At 47.2% G+C, this 22,456-nt stretch overlaps 1 protein-coding gene across 2 annotated transcripts in view; it reads left to right on the plus strand.

Moving 5' to 3' along the window:
- Positions 1–22,456, plus strand: part of tmem71 (transmembrane protein 71) — a 114,111-nt gene that overhangs the window by 40,761 nt on the left and 50,894 nt on the right. For both annotated transcript variants that reach the window (XM_072468111.1, XM_072468110.1), the window contains 3 exons: positions 2,464–2,673; positions 13,146–13,318; positions 13,981–14,175. In XM_072468111.1, the coding sequence (XP_072324212.1) occupies positions 2,464–2,673; positions 13,146–13,318; positions 13,981–14,175 (578 nt within the window). The remainder of the gene's footprint in view (positions 1–2,463; positions 2,674–13,145; positions 13,319–13,980; positions 14,176–22,456) is intronic.

The following is a 22,456-nucleotide window of genomic DNA, read 5'->3' on the forward strand; positions in this document are numbered from 1 at the left end:
GGAGAATGGGGATGAGAAACATATCAGCCATGATTGAATGGCGGAGCAGACACGAAGGGCCAAATGGCTTAATTCTGCTCCTATGTCTTATGGTCTTATATAAACAGAAAATGCTGGAAATATGCAGCAGGTCTGACACAGAAGACATAGGTTAATAAGACCATACGACCAGATGACATAGGAGCAGATGTCGGTCATTCCATACTATGGAATAGGTGCTTGGTTAACTTTGTTTTGTTTTTTAAAAAAGGAGCCTTCTGCCACTTTATCACAATCTTGTCTCATATAAATGGGACCGTAAGTCATTGAAAAAGAAAGGTAAGATGGCCAATAACCTCTGCAGAGTGGAAATCTCTGTGGGATTGCCACTCTCACTAGACTTACCTTTGCTGGAATTCCGAAGGTCCTGTCTCACCCAACCTCCCTCACTGAGGCTGCGTGAGACAAGAGCAGGGAAGCATGCCCCCGGCAGCACCGTCGCAAAGTAACTGGGGCACAGAGAGCTAGGTCATTCCCCCTTTTTACGGAAGTAGCCGTGTGACTGTGTGTATCCCATGAGAGGCTGGGTGTGGGTTTTTAAAATTGTTACTCTGGAGTTAGAAGTGAATTTTTCCCTCTAACTCAGAGTTATTATCAGGGTAAAAGTGGCAGAACCATCCGAACTTAGCGATTTATACCTTCGCCCAGGGCAATTATCCAGAGGAAGTTAGATTTCTGGGCAAAACCCTTACGTGGGAACTTCCTGGAGGGATTTCCCAGCTCATCATTGGGGTACCCCCTAAATGCGAGGCTGGGGAACCCAGAAGTTATGGGCCTTCCTTTTGTGAAAGGGGAATTGTTCCATCTGCTTATTCAGTGAAGTGCGCCTATAGACAAAATACCACATTATCGGGTCATCTCATTAATGTTTCACTGCTTTATGAAAATTGGTATAATTGAGATGATCAAACACTTAGGGAAGAATTTAATGCCCCTGGAAGCTAGTCCCATCACTTGGTCGGGTGGGAGAGAGCAGAGTGAGGCCATGTCGCCTACCCTCCTCCCTCTGATCAACCTCAGGGTTGTAAGGGCCACCCTCCCATCTGGACACTAATTAAGTGAATGACTTAAGGGCCTCATCCCACCGTCAATGACATTCAGCCAGTGGTGGTTGGGGGACTCACCATGTGGAGAGACAGATATACACCAAACCCTCTTCGGTTTGCCTGCATCTAGTAGGGACAGTCCCTCGTTCTCAGGCACTCTGTGTTTGATCGAGGGACCCAGCACCAGGAAGAGGAGGTTGCTGAAATTCACTCTGCTGTCCTTGTTTCCAACAATACCACCACCCCCACATCTCGCTGACGACCCCCATTCTGCCCACACTCACCTCTGTCTGGGAATCGAGTGGTGATCCATAAGGTAGACCTGAATGTTCTACCGATGGTGGCCACCACTCCTGGTGTCACTGAGAATACTGGAGAGCAACTGGGGAACAGCTTTCGGGGGCAGGATTCCGCCCCATTGGGGGCTTGATTGCACGAGAGACAAAATGTTGTCCAAGGAAATACCTACTTGCCTGATAATTGCATCGGACCTCCCGGGGGTAGCAATGTGGGGTTCCCACTGGTTCTCCAACTGGTGAGTGGGACCCCTGTCACACACATTAAATATTTCCCTTATTGACACAATAATTTCCATGTTTGAATGGGGAGGTGGAAAAAAATGCTTTGAGGGATGATTTGAAATGTGAGATGTGAGGATAGCTGATTTAAAAAAATAATTGTCAAGACAAGATAATTGTACAGAACTGGACCATAGTTGGAAAACATTACCAGAAGAGAAGAGAAGTTGGTAAGTGGAAACTAGATCCTAAGGCTCTGTTTTGAAAGCCCAGAAGTTTATCAGATCAGTTTTGAGATCATGTTGGAACAGGAGACTAGGGGAGTTGGTGTTTCCTTGAGGTTGTCTGATCTTCCACCAAATTTGTGTCGTGAGGTTGGGAGCAGCCCCAGGAAATGTTTAAATTTATTTTTATTTATTTATTTTTCCAATTAAGGGACAATTTAGCGTGGCCAATCCACCTACACTGCACGTCTTTGGGTTGTGGGGGTGAGACCCATGCAGACACGGGGACAATGTGCAAAACTCCATAGACAGTGACTCGGGGCCGGGTTCGAACCGGGGTACTTGGCGCCGTGAGGCAGCAGTGCTAACCATTGTGCCACCATGGCCCCCCCCCTCAAAGGAAATTAACAGTGGAGAAGTTCATACCCCAGAAATAAACCATTCTGTCAGTTGTGTCTGTGTGGACTTTTCATTAGAGCATCCAAAATGAACCACAGTGGCCTATTCTGAACAGGAGAGCTACTGTGAAGATCCACTCTGCCCGACCTCCATATTGTAAAGTAATTGATTTGCTCTGTGTGCTAACTTCAGTAAATAATATTTTGGTCATTTCTCTTATTTGATGTCCTTTGTCAGTTCAAGATTTTCATTGATGACCAATGAGAACTCCTGTTCACCTTGGCACCGAAATCCACTGAGTGGGTCCCCCTGCAGGTGTCGTCGGAGTCCTCGCCTGCTAATGAATGGCTATTATGACCTAAGCGAAGAAAGTTTCATGGACGAGGAAGGCAATCTCACCCTCACGCCATCCAAAATAAACATCAGTTACAAGGAAAACCTCGTACGGTGGGTGTCTCCTTCTATGATTACTGTGGTCAATTGTATGCAATTGTTTGCGATTGCAAAACTTACAACATGGCTCCAGAGATGATATCCAACTTCAGTAGACCGAGCCATACAATTCAGATCCCAAGATCACCGCATTGTGAACCCCATCATTTGGTTCACTTTCAGTACCACTGAGAATGGCCTCCAGACCCATTTATACAATATGACGGTTTATTTCATATAGTAGGAAGCTGTTTGAAGATGTGCCCTTAAATTGTTGCATGGCATTGTGGAAGAGTACAGCAGGTTTATACAGTGACTTGGTTGCCAAGCTGGAGGTGGTTAATTATGAAACCACTGCATGCCAAAAGTATAGAACTGCATGGGTGTATAAATATAAAAGCGATCGATTCACATTTTCATATTTACAGTTGGACTATTTTGTCCATTAATAATTGGGCCTAGTGTTGCACAGAGATGAGACAAGCTGCAGGTCTTCATAATAATGATATATATAGATAATGACCAAATAAGCAAACTGTTGAACTCGGACAATAAGGATAGGACTGGATGATTCTGGTACAAAATTCACAACCCTCAAATGAGGTTAAAGATCAATTGCACAACCCTTTTCCCGTATACATTCCGGTGAGGCAGTTTATATGCCAGTTGTCAACTTTAAAAGAGAAATGGATTTGTATATTTTGATAAGAGGCATTCGCTTGGTGATTGGTCTTGCATTATTTTCTTGGACTTTGTGGTGTTGATTTTACAGACATATGCTGCATGTGGAAAGCCTTGACACTGGCTGTAGTTATCTGGAATCTGTGAGAACACTTCCCATGATTTTCATCTGCCTGGTGAAGATCCCCATGATAGCGCACATTCATATAATTAGCTTCAATGTTTTTTTTTTTTTATAAATGTTTTATTGAAAATTTTTTCCCAAACAACAATTTTTCCCCTCTTACAAAGCAAACGCAACAATAACAATACATAAATTTTAAACAATACACAAGTAACAAAACCCCTTTATCTTTGACCTAAACTAAACCCCCCCTCCCCCCCCCCCCCCCTCCCCCTGGGTTGCTGCTGCTGGTCATCTGTCTTCCCTCTAACGTTCCCCTAGGTAGTCGAGAAATGGCTGCCACCGCCTGGTGAACCCTTGAGCCGATCCTCTCAGGGCAAACTTTATCTGCTCCAGTTTAATGAACCCCGCCATATCATTTACCCAGGCCTCCAGTCCGGGGGGTTTCGCCTCCTTCCACATGAGTAGGATCCTGCGCCGGGCTACTAGGGACGCAAAGGCCACAACGTCGGCCTCTTTCGCCTCCTGCACTCCCGGCTCTTCCGCAACTCCAAATAGAGCTAACCCCCAGCCTGGTTTGACCCGGGCCTTCACCACCCGCGAAATCACTCCCGTCACTCCCTTCCAATACCCTTCCAGTGCCGGGCATGCCCAAAACATATGTGCGTGGTTTGCCGGGCTCCCGCCACACCTCCCACATTTGTCCTCCACTCCAAAGAACCTGCTCAATCTTGCTCCCGTTATGTGTGCTCTATGTAGCACCTTAAATTGAATCAGGCTAAGCCTGGCGCATGAGGAAGAGGAATTTACCCTGCTTAGGGCATCAGCCCACATACCCTCCTCTATCTCCTCCCCTAGTTCTTCTTCCCACTTTCCTTTTAGTTCGCCCACCGACTCCTCCCCCTCTTCCCTCATCTCTCGGTAAATCTCTGACACCTTGCCCTCTCCGACCCACACCCCTGAAAGCACCCTGTCCTGTATCCCCTGTGTCGGGAGCAATGGAAATTCCCTCACCTGTTGTCTAGTAAATGCCCTCACCTGCATATATCTCAAGAAATTTCCCCGGGGCAACTTATACTTTTCCTCCAATGCTCCCAAGCTCGCAAAAGTCCCATCTATAAATAAATCTCCCACCCTCCTAATTCCCAACTGGAACCAGCTCTGAAATCCTCCATCCATTCTTCCTGGGGCGAACCTATGGTTGTTCCTGATTGGGGACCCCACCAGGGCTCCCCGCACCCCTCTCTGTCGCCTCCACTGTCCCCAGATATTCAATGTTGCCGCCACCACCGGGTTCGTGGTAAACTTTTTAGGTGAGATCGGTAGCGGCGCCGTCACCAGCGCCTCTAAACTCGTCCCTTTACAGGACTTTCTCTCCAGTCTTTCCCACGCCGCTCCCTCACCCTCCATCATCCATTTACGTATCATGGCCACATTGGCGGCCCAATAGTAATCGCCCAAGTTCGGTAGTGCCAATCCTCCTCTGTCCCTACTACGCTGAAGGAACCCCCTCCTTACTCTCGGAACTTTCCCTGCCCACACGAAGCTCGTGATGCTCCTGTCTATTTTATTAAAAAAGGTCTTAGTGATTAGTATAGGGAGACATTGAAATACAAATAAGAACCTCGGGAGGACCATCATCTTAATTGCTTGCACCCTGCCCGCCAGCGATAGAGGCTGCATGTCCCACCTCTTGAAGTCCTCCTCCATTTGTTCTACCAACCGTGTCAGATTAAGTCTGTGCAAGGTTCCCCAGCTCCTAGCGATCTGAATCCCCAGGTATCGGAAGTTTCTTTCCACTTTCCTTAGAGGCAAGCCTTCTATCTCTCTACTCTGGTCCCCTGGATGTATCACAAATAATTCACTCTTTCCCATGTTTAGCCTATACCCCGAGAAATCCCCGAACCCCCTCAAAATTCGCATAACCTCTATCATTCCCCCCGCTGGGTCCGACACGTATAACAATAGGTCATCCGCATATAACGAGACTCGGTGTTCTTCTCCCCCTCTAATCACCCCTCTCCATTTCCTGGAGTCTCTCAACGCCATGGCCAGAGGTTCAATTGCCAACGCGAACAACAATGGAGACAGCGGGCATCCCTGTCTTGTTCCCCTATATAGTCGGAAATACTCCGATCTATGTCGACCTGTAACTACGCTTGCCGTTGGAGCCCCATAAAGAAGTCTAACCCAGCTAATAAACCCGTTCCCAAACCCAAACCTCCTTAACACTTCCCATAAATACTCCCACTCCACCCTATCAAATGCCTTCTCTGCATCCATTGCCGCCACTATCTCTGCCTCCCCCTCCACTGGGGGCATCATTATCACCCCTAATAGTCGTCGCACGTTAACATTCAGTTGTCTCCCTTTTACGAACCCTGTCTGATCTTCGTGCACCACCCCCGGGACACAGTCCTCTATCCTCGATGCCAGTACCTTTGCCAACAATTTGGCGTCCACGTTCAACAATGAAATGGGTCTATAGGACCCGCACTGCAACGGATCTTTATCCCTCTTCAAAATTAACGATATCGTCGCCTCCGACATCGTCGGGGGTAGAGTCCCCCCTTTCCTGGCCTCATTGAACGTCCTCACCATCAACGGGGCCAACAAGTCCACATATTTTCTGTAATACTCCACCGGGAACCCGTCTGGTCCTGAGGCCTTCCCTGCTTGCATGCTTCCCAGTCCCTTAATAACCTCGTCCACCCCAATCGGTGCCCCCAGGCCTACCACCCCCCGCTCCTCCACTTTCGGGAACCTCAATTGGTCCAGGAACTGCCGCATCCCCTCCTCTCCCTCTGGGGGTTGAGACCTATACAGTTCCTCATAGAAGGTCTTGAACACCTCATTTATCTTTCCTGCCCTTCGCACCGTGTCTCCCCTTTCGTCTCTAATTCCTCCTATTTCCCTCGCTGCTGCCCTCTTTCGCAATTGATGAGCCAACAGGCGACTCGCCTTTTCCCCATATTCATACCTCCTCCCCTGTGCCTTCCTCCACAGTACCTCCGCCTTTCTGGTGGTCAGAAGGTCAAATTCCGTCTGGAGTCGTCTCCTCTCCCTGTACAATTCCTCCTCCGGGGTCTCTGCAAATTCCCTATCCACCCTTAAAATCTCCCCCAGTAATCTTTCCCTTTCCTTGGCCTCTGTTTTCCTTTTGTGGGCCCCAATGGAGATCAGCTCTCCTCTGACCACCGCTTTTAGTGCTTCCCATACCACTCCCACAGGGACCTCGCCGTCGTCATTGACCTCCAGGTATCTCTCAATACACCCCCGCACTCTTGCACACACTCCCTCATCCGCCATCAGTCCCACATCTAATCGCCAGAGTGTTCTCTGCTCCCTTTCCTCTCCTAATTCCAGGTCCACCCAATGTGGGGCATGGTCCGAAACCGCTATGGCTGAGTACTCAGCTTCTTCCACCCTAGAGATCAACGACCTTCCCAAAACAAAAAAATCTATCCGGGAGTACACTTTATGGACATGGGAGAAGAAGGAATACTCCCTAGCCCTAGGTCTAAGAAATCGCCATGGATCCACTCCCCCCATTTGGTCCATAAACCCCTTAAGTACCTTGGCCGCTGCCGGCCTTCTTCCGGTCCTTGAGCTGGATCTATCTAGCCCCGGGTCCAGCACCGTATTAAAGTCCCCTCCTAAAATCAAGTTTCCTACCTCCAGGTCCGGTATACGCCCCAGCATCCGTCTCATAAATCCCGCATCGTCCCAGTTTGGGGCATACACGTTAACCAACACGACCTCCATTCCCTCCAGCCTGCCACTCACCATTACATATCTACCTCCGCTATCTGCTACGATGTTCTTTGCTTCAAATGCGACCTGTTTCCCCACCAAAATGGCCACCCCTCTATTCTTTGCGTCCAGTCCTGAGTGGAACACCTGTCCCACCCATCCTTTCCTTAGCCTAACTTGGTCCGCCACCTTTAGGTGCGTCTCTTGGAGCATAACCACGTCTGCCCTTAGTCCTTTCAAATGCGCGAGCACTCGGGCCCTTTTTATCGGTCCGTTCAGGCCTCTCACGTTCCACGTGATCAGCCTCACTGGGGGGCTACCTGCCCCCCTCCCGTGTCGACTAGCCATTACCTTCTCTAGGCCAGTCCCATATCCCGCCTCCGCGCTCCCGCTCGCTCCCCCAGCGTCGCACACCATCCCCGCCCACCCACTCTTTAGCCATTTCCTTTTGGATTTCCGCAGCAGCAACCCAGTTGTCCCCCCCCCCCTTCTCCCTCCCTCCTCCCCTCCCCGCGAGATCTCTTTCTAGCTTGATTGCTCCCCCCATATTACTTCCGTAAGTCAGCTGACTTCAACTGACCCCGGCTACTCCTGCTCACTCCTCGACCTCCCCATGTGGGGAACTCCCATCCGCCTTGCGCCTGTCTTCCCGCCTTATTCTTTCTGGTGCGGGAACATCCCTTTACCTGACCCGCCTCTTATGGCGCAGCTCCCTTTCCCCTCCCCCTCCCCTTCCCCATTCTCCAACTATGTCCCGTCTTTCCCCCCTCACCGGCGCCCACATTTCCCCAATGTCTCCCCCCTTCCCTGTTTACTTCTCAATTAACTTCCACCGTAACATTAACAATAACATTTCCTGCAGCATCAGTCCCTCAGTTCCGATCCAATTTCTCTTCTTTGATGAAGGTCCATGCTTCCTCCGCCGTCTCGAAATAATGGTGTCTCTCCTGATACGTGACCCATAGTCTTGCCGGCTGCAGCATCCCGAACTTCACCTTCCTTTTATGCAACACCTCTTTGGCTCGGTTGAAGCTCGCCCTCCTTCTCGCCACCTCCGCACTCCAATCCTGGTATACCCGTACCACTGCATTCTCCCATCTGCTACTCCGCACCTTTTTAGCCCATCTCAGGACCTCTTCTCTATCCTTAAGGCGGTAAAATCGCACGATTATCGCCCTGGGTGGTTCTCCCGCTTTTGGTCTTCTCGCCGGAATCCGATTTGCCCACTCCACCTCCAAGGGGCCCGTAGGGGCCTCAGCACCCATCAGTGAGCTCAGCATCGTACTTGCGTACGCTCCACAGTCCACTCCTTCCACACCCTCAGGGAGACCCAGTATCCGAAGGTTCTTCCTTCGCGCTCCATTTTCTAGGGCTTCGATCCTTTCAGTACACTTTTTATGAAGTGCCTCGTGCGTCTGTGTCTTAACCGCCAGGCCCAGGATCTCGTCCTCAATATCTGTCACCTTCTGCTCCACCACACGGAGCTCTGTCTCCTGGGTCTTTAATGTCTCCTTGAGCCCCTCAATTGCCTGTAGCAACGGGGTCAGCACCTCCCTCTTCAGCAGCTCCACGCACCGTCTCACAATTTCATGCTCAGGCCCCCATGTCGCCTGCGCTTTCTCCGCCGCCATCTTGTACTTCTCTCTTTCTGACCCTTTGGTCGACGATTCCTCGCGCTGCAGCCGCCGCCGCCGGTTTTTTCCTCCTTCGTTTGGGGGGGACTCCCTTCTCACACGCCCCACACCGGGTTGCGTCGTCGAAAAATTCCCCGTTGATGCTCTTAAAAGAGCCCGAAGGTCCGTCGGAGCTGGAGCCGCCGAAGCGTGCGGCTAGCTAGGCATCACCGCAACCGGAAGTCCCTTCAGTGGCCTTGATGAGGTCTTTTCACAGTTGTTCCCTCTGCTGCTAGAATTCACCTTTGATACAGGCCCTCAGGTCAGCTTGCAGCTTTAAGCTTGCCCTTCCCCCGCCTGCATGCTGGAAGAGGCCCTGTTTATCCTGTAGTTGCAGCCAAATCTTTCACTGTTTCTGCGTGTGTCTGGCAACCAAGAGACATACCCTTCCTGGGGGACACTGTCGGGGGAATATTGCCGCCTTCTTCCCACACCGGGAAATGTCAAACAAATGCCGTGGGGGCCCTGTAAAAGAGCCCAAAAGTCCGTTCCAAGCAGGAGCTGCCGAATATGCGACCTAGCTCTGCATAGCCGCACCCGGAAGAGTCAGCTTCAATGTTTTTTTTAAATAAATTTAGAGTACCCAATTCATTTTTTCCAATTAAGGGGCAATTTAGCGTGGCCAATCCACCTACCCTGCACATCTTTGGGTTGTGGGGGCAAACCCCACGCAAACACGGGGAGAACGTGCCAACTCCACACGGACAGTAACCCAGAGCCGGGATCGAACCTGGGACCTCGGTGCCACGAGGCAGCAGTGCTATCCACTGCGCCACTGTGCTGCCCAATTAGCTTCAATGTTAACATTCCTATATTAAAATCAATTAAATCTGATGTTTGTTTTGCTTCTCAGTAGTTTTATTTTATGTTTGCTTCTTCGTAAATTGGAACACTCCCCCCGGCTGTGACATTGATCTGAGACCTGATCAAAATGAGATCTCGGGCCTTGACTACATTAAACCAGTGAACAGTGGTTACGCAACGGGTGTCAAAGCAGCCTGTCAGTCAGAGTCAAATTAGATCAGGAGGCTCTGATGCCAAGGAAAGCAGGCAGCATAATCTGCTTGTAGGTCCTGAGGAGCAAGGACAGAGAGGGGAGGTAGAGGAGATAGATGGGCCCCGTCTAACAGAGAGCTGCAGTACTTTGGGGGAACCAGGAAAGGGATTAGGATCTCAATTTCACTTTTCGCAGTGTGGAATGCTCTGCACACCTTCAATTCAGCAGTACAGGGGCAGCACGCTGGCGCAGTGGGTTAGCCCTGCTGTCTCACGGCACCGAGGTCCCAGGTTCGGTCCTGGCTCTGGGTCACTGTCCGTGAGGAGTTTGCACATTCTCCCTGTGTTTGCGTGGGTTTCGCCCCCACAACCCAAAGATGTTCAGGGTAGGTGAAATGGCCACACTAAATTGCTCCTTAATTGGAAAAAAATGAATTGGGTACTCTAAATTTTTTTTTTTTTTTTAATTTAAATTCAGCAGTACGCCTCTGTAAAATGAGCTCCACTCCCCCTATGTTGATTTTGGCCCTAAACCAGAGTCTTAGAAATTGTCCCAACAGTCTGTCAGAGTAATTTGTCCAGCAGCCAGTGAAACCAGAAGAGCATGAGCCATCTCATACTAATTTCCAGTGAGTTTCTTAGGCACACAAAGGCGTTATTGTTCATCCTGGGCATGCTATCTCCAGATGACGTCGCAAATGAGGTCCCTTTACAATTCGTAGGAAACATGAATGGGCCTGTGATAGCAATACTTTATTCTAAGCTTGAGAAATAGTATTTGAAAAGCCCAAAGTCAAAACAGGTGGAGGCAGTTCAAGTGCAATTAAATCCATCTATGGCACAGAAAAACTGTTGCCAGAAGGAAACCGAAGTATTGAAGAATGAATTCTAGAGACATGTAAGGTGCCAATTGCTAGACGTTAACATGCGTGACTGCAGAGGAACACGTAAAGAAACTGTATACTATTTAGAAGTGATTACACTAGAGTTCACAGAGTTGGAGGGCAGAATAGAGGAGTGAAATGAGGAGGAGATAAATGAGCATTTGCAACAGCAGGTAGAGGCTATACTGTAGTCCAAACTCGTAGAAGAGAAGAAGCAGTATTGACTGGCAGAGAAAGGTTTACCGATGGCAAGTCTTGGATGTGAAGTTGAAGTTGCTCCTTATCTTGACAACTAGTGAATTTTAAAAGAGCATACAACACAAATGGATCCTTGACAGCATTGTAATTATCAAAAAGATAAATATAGAAACATAAGCGTAGAAAATAGAAGCAGGAGGAGGCCATTCGACCCGTCGATCCTGCTCCGTCATTCATTATGCCTGATCATCAAGTTCAATACCCTTGGGCGGCTCGGTGGTGCAGTGATTAACACTGCTGCCTCACTGCGCTGAGGACCCGGGTTCCATCCCGGCCTGGGGTCACTGTCCGTGTGGAGTTTGCACATTCTCCCCATATCTCCGTGGGTCACACCCCCACAACCCAAAGGATCTGCAGAGTAGGTGGATTGGCCACGCTAAATTGCCCCTGAATTGGAAAAAAAGAATTGGGTATTTAAAATTTTCTTTTTTTTTAAAGTTCAAGATACTTTTCCGACTTCCCCCGCATATCCGTTGATCCCTTTAGCCCCAAAAGCTATATCTAATTCCTTCTTCAAATTGCACAAACTACCATTGGAGAAGTTCAGTCCATAATAGGATCATTCAGGAGTCTGGTAACAGCGAGAAAGAAGTTGGTGTTCTCAGACTTTTGTATCCCCTGCCCGATGAAAGAGGTTGAAAGAGAGAATAACCCGGGTGAACGAGGTCTGTGATTATGCTGCCCGTTTTCCCAAGGCAGCGGAAAGTGTAGACAGAGTCAGTGGAAGGGAGGCGGTTCGCATGATGGACTAGGCTGTGTTCACGACTCTCTCTGGTTTCTTACGGTCTTGGGCCAAGCAGTTGCCATACCAGGCTGTGATGCAGCCACATAGGATGCTTTCTATGGTACATCTGTAAATGTTGGTAAGCGTTAATGTGCGCATGCTGAACTCCCTTAGTTTCCTGAGGAAGTATAGGCGCTGTTGAGCTTTCTTGGTCATAGCGTCGATGTGGGTGGATCAGGACAGATTGTTAGTGATGTGCATACCTAGGAATTTGAAATTGTCAAATCATTTCCATTTCAGCACTATTTAAAAAAAAATATATATATTTATTAAAGTGTTTTAACACAATTTTTCTCCCTTACAAACAATAAACCCTCCCCCCCCCCCCCCGTAACAAAAAAAAAACCGAGAAATCGCGCAGAGCAAGATATATACATGGCAAAATGATATATTTACACAGCTTTGTACACTGGCCCTCACCCGTACGTGCCAGTTTCCCCAACCCTTCATGTTATCTCTTGCTCATCCACCCTCCCAGGCAGTCCCCCCTCTCTCTCCCCCCTCCCAGGACGTCGTCCCCCCTCCCAGGCCGTGTCCCCCCCCCATTTCAGCACTATTGTTGCAGACCGGGGTGTGTACGACATTTCGCTTCCTGAAGTCAATGACCAGTTCCTTAGTTTTGCTGACATTGAGGGAGAGATTGTTGTTGTTGCACCATTCCACTAGGTTCTCTAAATCCCTCCTGTACTCTGGCTCCCATCGTTGTTCGAGATCTGACCCACTACGGTCGTGTCATCGGCAAACTTGTAGGTGGAGTTGGAATTGGATTTTGCCACACCGTCGTGTGTGCCTAGGGAGTATAGTAGGGGGCTAAGTACGCAGCCTTTCAGGGCCCCGGTACGGAGGAGGTGTTGTTTATCCTTTCAGATTGTGGTCTATGGGTCAGGAAGTCGAGGAATCAGTTGCAGAGGGAGAAGCCAAGTCCTAGGTTTTGGAGTTTTGTTATGAGCTCAGCTACGATTATGGTGTTGAAAGCAGATCTGTAGTCAATGAATAAGAGTCTGACAAAGGGGTCCTTGTCATCGAGATGCTCCATGGATGAGCGTAAGGCCAGGCAGATAGTGTCTGCTGTGGACCGGTTGTGGTGGTATGCGAATTACAGTGGATCAAGGCATTCTGGGAGTATGGAGTTAATATGTCTTATGACCAATCTCATGACAAAGCATTAAACTGTGGAAGATGAGCACAGACATTATTACAGAAGCTGTTTTAATCCATACGCAATGGCCCAGGAACCGATGGATGGGGGGGAATTATAATTCATTACACTCAACATGCAGCATAATATTCTACCTCGGGCTATTTCCTAAAGGAACATTTTTTTTTAACTGCAGAATTTTCCGACGGAAGAGGAGGATTCGTAGATCCTTTGCAAGCCTTTTTTCAATAGATTCCTCCAGTTCCTGGTTGAACAGCAGTCTTTTCAGTGGGCCTGACTGTCCACTTGCAGAATCCTCTTGGGTTGATGGGGGAAGTGACTTTGACTCCAATTTCAGTATCAATCAAGGTATGTTGCTTCAATCATTTCAACTGAGCAGGTGAGAACGCTGTAGTCATTTTATTTTTTTGAAATAGTAAATAATGTCTTTTTGACGCTGGCCCCCTGTACTGATTGACTTCCCTCCCCTGTTAACACCTTCTTTCCTGATCTGTGCTCTGCTGATCATCCTCCAGCTCTTCTGGGCCCGACTTGAATGCTCCTGCTGGAGAGGGCGCAGCCTCAGTTTGTACTTGTGAAAACGCTGAGCTGCCAGTGGATGCTCAATTGCGTCTCCAACTCACCAACAATATCCCAGTGAGGCCTGAAGCCCAGTTTTGGGTGAGATTCAGGCCTCTGGTATCGGGCATGTGCTCCCAGCGTACCGCCTATTTCAGATCCCAAATTTGGACAAGAATGAATTTCCACCTCAGTATCTGAAGGAAGAAAAGCGAGGTTAATGCTTCAGCCAACCATCTCTCTGCGGAACCATGGCTGTCGTTTCTCCTTCAGGTACCGATGGACTTGCTGCGTTTGTCAAGCATTTTCTATTTAGCAGTTCGATTTCTTCCTCTTTCTGCATTTTGCTTTTTGTTGCTCCTGCTGGAATAAATTATGTTCAAAGAAAATGGAACGTTTGAACTTAGACCAAGAAAAATGAGTGTAAGCCAGAATGCTGTGTGTTGTTTCAGGAGAAAGCAGCATTGATTTGTCCTCCACTGGTAAATCTTGGCTATCGGAAGAGACCCTACCCTCAATTAATGGTGAAGCATACACTGGAGAAAGTCTGTTGATGAACAAATCGACCGGGGGCTTTTTAGAACTTCCTTCTCATTCCCAGTTGCATCCTGCAAAGTGCTTCTTCAGTAACATGCCGAAAAATCCAGGTGGGTTTCCACATAGATACGAGGCAAATGTTGTAAAGACTGTGAACTATTCCTGGAGAACTTGCTTAGTCACTAGATCCAGAGAGCAGGTATTAATTTCTAGCTGCTGTCTTGCAACTTTCTTTTGGTAGTCTTTAGGTCTGAATTTTTAAAAAAAGTATTTTTCTAAAATTTAGAGTACTCAATTTTTATTTCCAATTCAGGGGCAATTTAGAATGGCCAATCCACCTACCCTGCACATCTTTTTTGGGTTGTGGGGGTGAGACCCACAATTGCACAGGGAGAATGTGCAAATTCCACATGGACAGTGACCCGGGGCTGGTATCGACCCCGGGTCCTTGGCCCCATGAGGCAGCAGTGCTAACCACTGCGCCACCGTGCTGCCCAGGTCTGAATTTTTCGTCGTGGTCATTTTATCATCAAAACTAGCCACAAAAGCTTACTTCCAGCGTGAAGACTGAGCAGTAATTTTGGACACTTCACATCAGCATGTAGACTCATCCAGCACTGGGGGTACAGCGTTACTCCCCCATCCCTGACCTAGGTTCATGTCCAGTGAGGCTGTGTGCAGCCAAGGGAGCCAGTTGAAATAATTCCTGCGTGCTCTAGAGAAAGCATGGTTTGACAGAGAATGTTAATGTTGTTTAGTTGTATTATTGCCCTGGGCAAGTGAGCGGTCAATGCCAGCCCCACTTGCCCTGGAGTCACATCACAAATGAATTAACCAATAATTCTTTAAAAAATACCCCAAATCTTTTTCCATTGGCTATCCAGCAATTCCAATCACCAGGTCTGTAAGTTTAAACACAATTACTGTTTATTTATAACTAGAACAAATATGAAATAGGCAGCGAATACAGTTGGTTAAATGTTCTTTAACACCTGACCTACCCCTTACCAGCTCCACCCTTTACCCATGCACACAAGATAGACAAACAGAGGGGTGAAAAGGAGCAAAACTGCTAAGGATTATGGTCAAAATGTAAACGTCTTTACATCAGAGGATGAGTTCTTCAGTGCACTCTCTTCACAGTGTGAGTGTGGTTTAAAGTCTCTGGTTTATAGTTTGCAATCATCTTCTTTGCAGCTCACCAGTATATCTTACTCACAATATTTACAGGAAAGCCCTCTGGCTTCACATCAACCTTTTCTCCAGAGAGTATGTTATCAGATTCTCATAGTGGCCTTTTGGTGAGAATTAAGTGGATATTTCTGGAGTGAGTAGGTCAGATTCTTCCATCCAGTCTGCAGAATCAAAAGTGAAATGAAAAATCACCACCATATTGAAAAACATAGCAGTGTGATCAGAGCCAATCACCACCTGCTAACTGGCAGAGCCTTTTTGCCAATCCATTGGCCATCTGCCAAATCAATCAAATCGAGTCATTAGTGATCTCTCCTGCTGTTGCCATCCTCTGATTGAATTTAAAAGCACAGGCCACTCACAAGCTGCTTTGCCTTAAAGTCACAGGTCCATTAATCATCCATGGATTAAGAATGCAACGGCAAAATAAAAGAAAGGGAAGATAAGGGAAGAAACAGGGAACAAACAGGAAGGGCCCTTACATAGTGTATTGTCTTGCAATAATGGAGTGTGCCAAATGGGCACTCCTCTTGATCTTCACATGAGCATGATAAATGAAATATTCTCATAATGAAGGTAAGTACAAGCCAAATAGTAAATAAAATGTAGGGGTTGTTTTGAACTATTGGTGGACATAGGGTCATGGCGTTTTACAGCCCAAAAGAGGCCCGTTGCCCCATCGTATCCGTGCCGGCCATCAAGTACCTATCCTAATCCCATTTTCCAGCACTTGGTCCAGAGCCTTGTATGCAATGGTGTTTCAAGTACTTATTTAAATACTTCTTAAATGTTGGGCGGGTAACCGCATCTACCACCCTCTCAGGCAGTGAGTTCCAGATTCCCACCAACCTCTGGGTGAAAAAACATTTTGCTGCCTCACGCCGCCGAGGACCCGGGTTTGATCCCACCCCGAGTCACTGTCCGTGTGGAGTTTGCACATTCTCCTGCTTGGGTCTCACCTCATAACCCAAAGATGTGCAGAGTATTTGGAATAGCCAAGCTAAATTGCCCCTTAATTGGAATTTAAAAAAAAAAATTTGCTCAAATGCCCTCTAAATCTCCTGCCCCTTACCTTAAATCTATGTCTCCTGGTTATTGGCCCCTCTCATAAGGGAAAGAGCTCCTTCCCTTCCACCCTATCTATGTCCTTCATAATTCTATGCACCTCAATCCCCCCTCAGCCTTCTCAGCTCCAAGGAAAACGACCCCAGCCTATCCAATCTCTCTTGATAGCTGAAACACTCCACCCAGGCAGCATCCTGGTGAATCTCCTCTGCCCCCTTTGTAGCGCAACACATCCAGTAGTGTGGTGACCAGAACTGCACACTGTACTCCAGCTGTGGCCGAACGAGCATTTTACACATCTCCATCATAACGTCCCTGCTCTTATATGCCCCAGTTAATAAAGGCAAGTATTCTATATGCCTTCTTGGTTGAGATGTGGAGTGATCATGATATCCTCAGCGAGAAGACTAAGCTATTTTACTGGTTGGCCCTCATTTACCTGACAATCCAAGGACTCCACAGTGTATGTGAGATTGTGAAGGGAGAACAAAAAGGGGGGTGGTGCAATTTCTTTTCTGGGTGTGAGGTCACTCTGCACCTAATGCCAATGAAGAGAGTGAGCACCATCGACACTGTACCTTTATCAAGAAATTGTATCAGGATCCTCTGTGCAATCACTGAACGTGATGCACATATGTGAATGAAGTCACCTTCCTGAAACAGCCACAATGTGCTGCGAGCAGGCTAAACAACCAAATAATGGCCGAGTGGGACTTTCACCCTCCACTGGGGTGGAAACCCTGCCCTCAGGACATGCCAGCCAATTGGATATCTTTTTTTTAATAAATGTCTTTTATTGGGTTTTTAAACAAAGTATATTTACAGTTATGCACACAGAATAAAATATATAAATATACAGAAGAGAAGAGAAAAAAAAACAATTAAAAATAAATGGTAGGATATTGTGCACTAGCTCAACAACGGCAACTCTGGACAGTTAGCAATATTTTTAACAAATGAGTAGGCACCTGTTTGTGGGGTGGGGGGGGGGGGAGGACTGGGGAAGTACATATACATTTGGGTGCCAGAGAAACAATGACATTAGTTATGTCCAGTACAGAGAGGGCAATACGAGAATGGATCTGGTGTTGATGTTGTTACTTGCTTCCCCTGGACGGTTTTCGCTGCCGTTGACGTCGCGCATTCACCTCCGCTTCGGCCGTTCGGCCCGTCTTTCACCTGAATTTTCCTTGCTGTCTGTTACTGTATTTGCCAAGTGCCAATTGAATATCTTAAATATGTCTACTTGCCCAAAGACTGCATTCGGATGAGTACTTTTTTTCAGACTTCGATTCAACCAGGATATCACAGGTATCAGGCCCGAGGCAGTGTCATGATAATTGTATCCTCATCGCCAGATTTAATGATGCACTTTCACAGATTTCATTAGAAACTCAAAAATAATAAGGAAAACTTTACAGCAGTAGAGCAGCCACACAGTTGTCCTTAGTCCCCTACATGTCTTCTGCCAAAGAGAGTACTCCACCTCCTGGAGTGAGGAATTGAACTAAAGAAAAGAGCATTAGACTGGGATGACCAGTTAGAATAGTGCATTGTGGACATTAATTTGGGTTGCAGGGAGTGAACAAAGAGATGGGCAAAGCATGGCGAGAGGGGGAGGGGTGGCTATCAGGCCTGGCTCTTTGCACAAAGGATGCTGGGAGGCAGAGGCCCAGAGGAAGGAAAGGAATGTGTAATAAGCCTATCAGAATCAGTGGCAGTTAGATTATATGACCAGGTCAAGGAAAGGGCCTATCGGCATCTTGTATTCGTGTATGTGGAACTTGATACTGCATGAATGTATATGAGACCACATGTGTTGCCTCCCTTTGTCTCACTCGCTCTGGGAGTTTCAAGAGACATGAGTCTCCTGCTTTCATCAGAGGGAGTGTAAGCTTGCAAGCTTTTTGAAATAAACTAAAGGAATTTCTAAATCCGAACTCAGCTTTTGATTGAGACCAAACTGGACAGAAAGAACTCAATTTCTTCATTTGGTGGCAGCGGTGGGATTTCTACAGGCGACCACCGGTCATCTGCGAAGTTAGAATTATATTGATCTCGGACGGAGTAAGAGGAAATGGGCCCACGACATGAGTAGCTGGAAAATGACCATGTTGGTTTTCCTCTGTCTCGTAGTCTGATGAAGTTTAATCACTCGCATATGGTCAGGTAAGGTTGTCTCGACGAAATCAAAGATCAGTCTGGTGGATTAAAAAACTAATTTCAAACGATATAAGTACGATTGAGGGCTATTTAACTGAGGGAATTCGAGGGGACAATTCAGCTAGGGCCTGAGGGAATGTGCCTCGGAATTCAGTTTGCATGTTGAAAATTAAAATTGGTTGTATTGAATTATAGTTTAATTCGGTTAAGTTCTTTAACGGGTTGAGGGAATGTTACAGACAATTCAGTTAAAACCACTGAGGGAATGTTCTAGAGACAATTCAATGCCGTACAATTAGAATTGACTAAAGTTGGATTTGGTTAGGGGGAGATATGTCTTATGAGTGAAAAAGTTGGGAGATGAATGGCCACTAGGGGGAACCAGAGACTTGGAAAATTCAGAACCGTATCGGAAAAGAGGAAGTTTCAGGAATGTTTAAATTTACTTTACAGTTTTGAAGAAGGGAAAAAACATGCAAAGTCAAAGTTTTATTGTCCAGTTGGTTAAGATGAATGAAAGTATGATGCTTTGAATTCCTTTTGTTTGAGTGGAGATCTTGCTGGATGAATGAGTGTGTGTGTTTAATAAGAATTTGTGAACTTCCTCTGGTATTCCTAGTTTTTAAAATGTTGTGTTTTGCAAAACTAAGTTGCACATCAATTAGGAGGTATATACGGCAGTTAATATGAGATTTAAAATGGGGTAAGTATTTGAAAGTTCGTTAGAAAATCAGTAATAATGATTAACATTGTGGAAGTTATTTAGAACACAATTCTCAGGAAGTAAACAAAAAGCAAAATCAAAATGTATAAATCAAAATGATTAGTTGAACTCGGCATAGTTCAAGCCATGGGGTACGGGCCTCTGGCACGGAGTCTGTCCCTGTTGCTCAGAAGGGAAGTGGGGAGAGGAGCAGAGCATTAGTAATTGGGGACTCTATAGTCAGGGGCACAGATAGGAGATTTTGTGGGAGCGTGAGAGACTCACGTTTGGTATGTTGCCTCCCAGGTGCAAGGGTACGTGATGTCTCGGATCGTGTTTTCCGGGTCCTGAGGGGGGAGGGGGAGCAGCCCCAAGTCGTGGTCCACATTGGCACTAACGACATAGGTAGGAAAGGGGACAAGGATGTCAGGCAGGCTTTCAGGGAGCTAGGATGGAAGCTCAGAACTAGAACAAACAGAGTTGTTATCTCTGGGTTGTTGCCCGTGCCACGTGATAGTGAGATGAGGAATAGGGAGAGAGAGCATTTAAACACGTGGCTACAGGGATGGTGCAGGCGGGAGGGATTCAGATTTCTGGATAACTGGGGCTCTTTCTGGGGAAGGTGGGACCTCTACAGACAGGATGGTCTACATCTGAACCTGAGGGGCACAAATATCCTGGGAGGGAGATTTGTTAGTGCTCTTTGGGGGGGTTTAAACTAATGCAGCAGGGGCATGGGAACCTGGATTGTAGTTTTAGGGTAAGGGAGAATGAGAGTATAGAGGTCAGGAGCACAGATTTGACGTCGCAGGAGGGGGCCAGTGTTCAGGTAGGTGGTTTGAAGTGTGTCTACTTCAATGCCAGGAGTATACGAAACAAGGTAGGGGAACTGGCAGCATGGGTTGGTACCTGGGACTTCGATGTTGTGGCCATTTCGGAGACATGGATAGAGCAGGGACAGGAATGGATGTTGCAGGTTCCGGGGTTTAGGTGTTTTAGTAAGCTCAGAGAAGGAGGCAAAAGAGGGGGAGGTGTGGCGCTGCTAGTCAAGAGCAGTATTACGGTGGCGGAGAGGATGCTAGATGGGGACTCTTCTTCCGAGGTAGTATGGGCTGAAGTTAGAAACAGGAAAGGAGAGGTCACCCTGTTGGGAGTTTTTTATAGGCCTCCTAATAGTTCTAGGGTTGTAGAGGAAAGGATGGTGAAGATGATTCTGGATATGAGCGAAAGTAACAGGGTAGTTATTATGGGAGACTTTAACTTTCCAAATATTGACTGGAAAAGATATAGTTCGAGTACAATAGATGGGTCGTTTTTTGTACAGTGTGTGCAGGAGGGTTTCCTGAAACAATATGTTGACAGGCCAACAAGAGGCGAGGCCACGTTGGATTTGGTTTTGGGTAATGAACCAGGCCAGGTGTTGGATTTGGAGGTAGGAGAGCACTTTGGGGACAGTGACCACAATTCGGTGACGTTTACGTTAATGATGGAAAGGGATAAGTATACACCGCAAGGCAAGAGTTATAGCTGGGGGAAGGGCAATTATGATGCCATTAGACGTGACTTGGGGGGATAAGGTGGAGAAGTAGGCTGCAAGTGTTGGGCACACTGGATAAGTGGGGCTTGTTCAAGGATCAGCTACTGCGTGTTCTTGATAAGTATGTACCGGTCAGACAGGGAGGAAGGCGTCGAGCGAGGGAACCGTGGTTTACCAAGGAAGTGGAATCTCTTGTGAAGAGGAAGAAGGAGGCCTATGTGAAGATGAAGTGTGAAGTTTCGGTTGGGGCGATGGATAGTTACAAGGTAGCGAGGAAGGATCTAAAGAGAGAGCTAAGACGAGCAAGGAGGGGACATGAGAAGTATTTGGCAGGAAGGATCAAGGAAAACCCAAAAGCTTTCTATAGGTATGTCAGGAATAAGCGAATGGCTAGGGAAAGAGTAGGACCAGTCAAGGACAGGGATGGGAAATTGTGTGTGGAGTCTGAAGAAATAGGCGAGATACTAAATGAATATTTTTCGTCAGTATTCACTCAGGAAAAAGATAATGTTGTGGAGGAGAATGCTGACCCCCAGGCTAATAGAATAGATGGCATTGAGGTACGTAGGGAAGAGGTGTTGGCAATTCTGGACAGGCTGAAAATAGATAAGTCCCCGGGACCTGATGGGATTTATCCTAGGATTCTCTGGGAGGCCAGGGAAGAGATTGCTGGACCTTTGGCTTTGATTTTTATGTCATCATTGGCTACAGGAATAGTGCCAGAGGACTGGAGGACAGCAAATGTGGTCCCTTTGTTCAAAAAGGGGAGCAGAGACAACCCCGGCAACTATAGACCGGTGAGCCTCACGTCTGTAGTGGGTAAAGTCTTGGAGGGGATTATAAGAGACAAGATTTATAATCATCTAGATAGGAATAATATGATCAGGGATAGTCAGCATGGCTTTGTGAAGGGTAGGTCATGCCTCACAAACCTTATTGAGTTCTTTGAGAAGGTGACTGAACAGGTAGACGAGGGTAGAGCAGTTGATGTTGTGTATATGGATTTCAGCAAAGCATTTGATAAGGTTCCCCACGGTAGGCTATTGCAAAAAATACGGAGGCTGGGGATTGAGGGTGATTTAGAGATGTGGATCAGAAATTGGCTAGCTGAAAGAAGACAGAGGGTGGTGGTTGATGGGAAATGTTCAGAATGGAGTACAGTCACAAGTGGAGTACCACAAGGATCTGTTCTGGGCCGTTGCTGTTTGTCATTTTTATCAATGACCTAGAGGAAGGCGCAGAAGGGTGGGTGAGTAAATTTGCAGACGATACTAAAGTCGGTGGTGTTGTCGATAGTGTGAAAGGATGTAGCAGGTTACAGAGGGATATAGATAAGCTGCAGAGCTGGGCTGAGAGGTGGCAAATGGAGTTTAATGTAGAGAAGTGTGAGGTGATTCACTTTGGAAGGAATAACAGGAATGCAGAATATTTGGCTAATGGTAAAGTTCTTGAAAGTGTGGATGAGCAGAGGGATCTCGGTGTCCATGTACATAGATCCCTGAAAGTTGCCACCCAGGTTGATAGGGTTGTGAAGAAGGCCTATGGAGTGTTGGCCTTTATTGGTAGAGGGATTGAGTTCCGGAGTCGGGAGGTCATGTTGCAGCTGTACAGAACTCTGGTACGGCCGCATTTGGAGTATTGCGTACAGTTCTGGTCACCGCATTATAGGAAGGACGTGGAGGCTTTGGAGCGGGTGCAGAGGAGATTTACCAGGATGTTGCCTGGTATG

Source organism: Scyliorhinus torazame, chromosome 11, assembly GCF_047496885.1.
Source record: "Scyliorhinus torazame isolate Kashiwa2021f chromosome 11, sScyTor2.1, whole genome shotgun sequence".
In the NCBI taxonomy this organism is placed as follows: domain Eukaryota; kingdom Metazoa; phylum Chordata; class Chondrichthyes; order Carcharhiniformes; family Scyliorhinidae; genus Scyliorhinus; species Scyliorhinus torazame.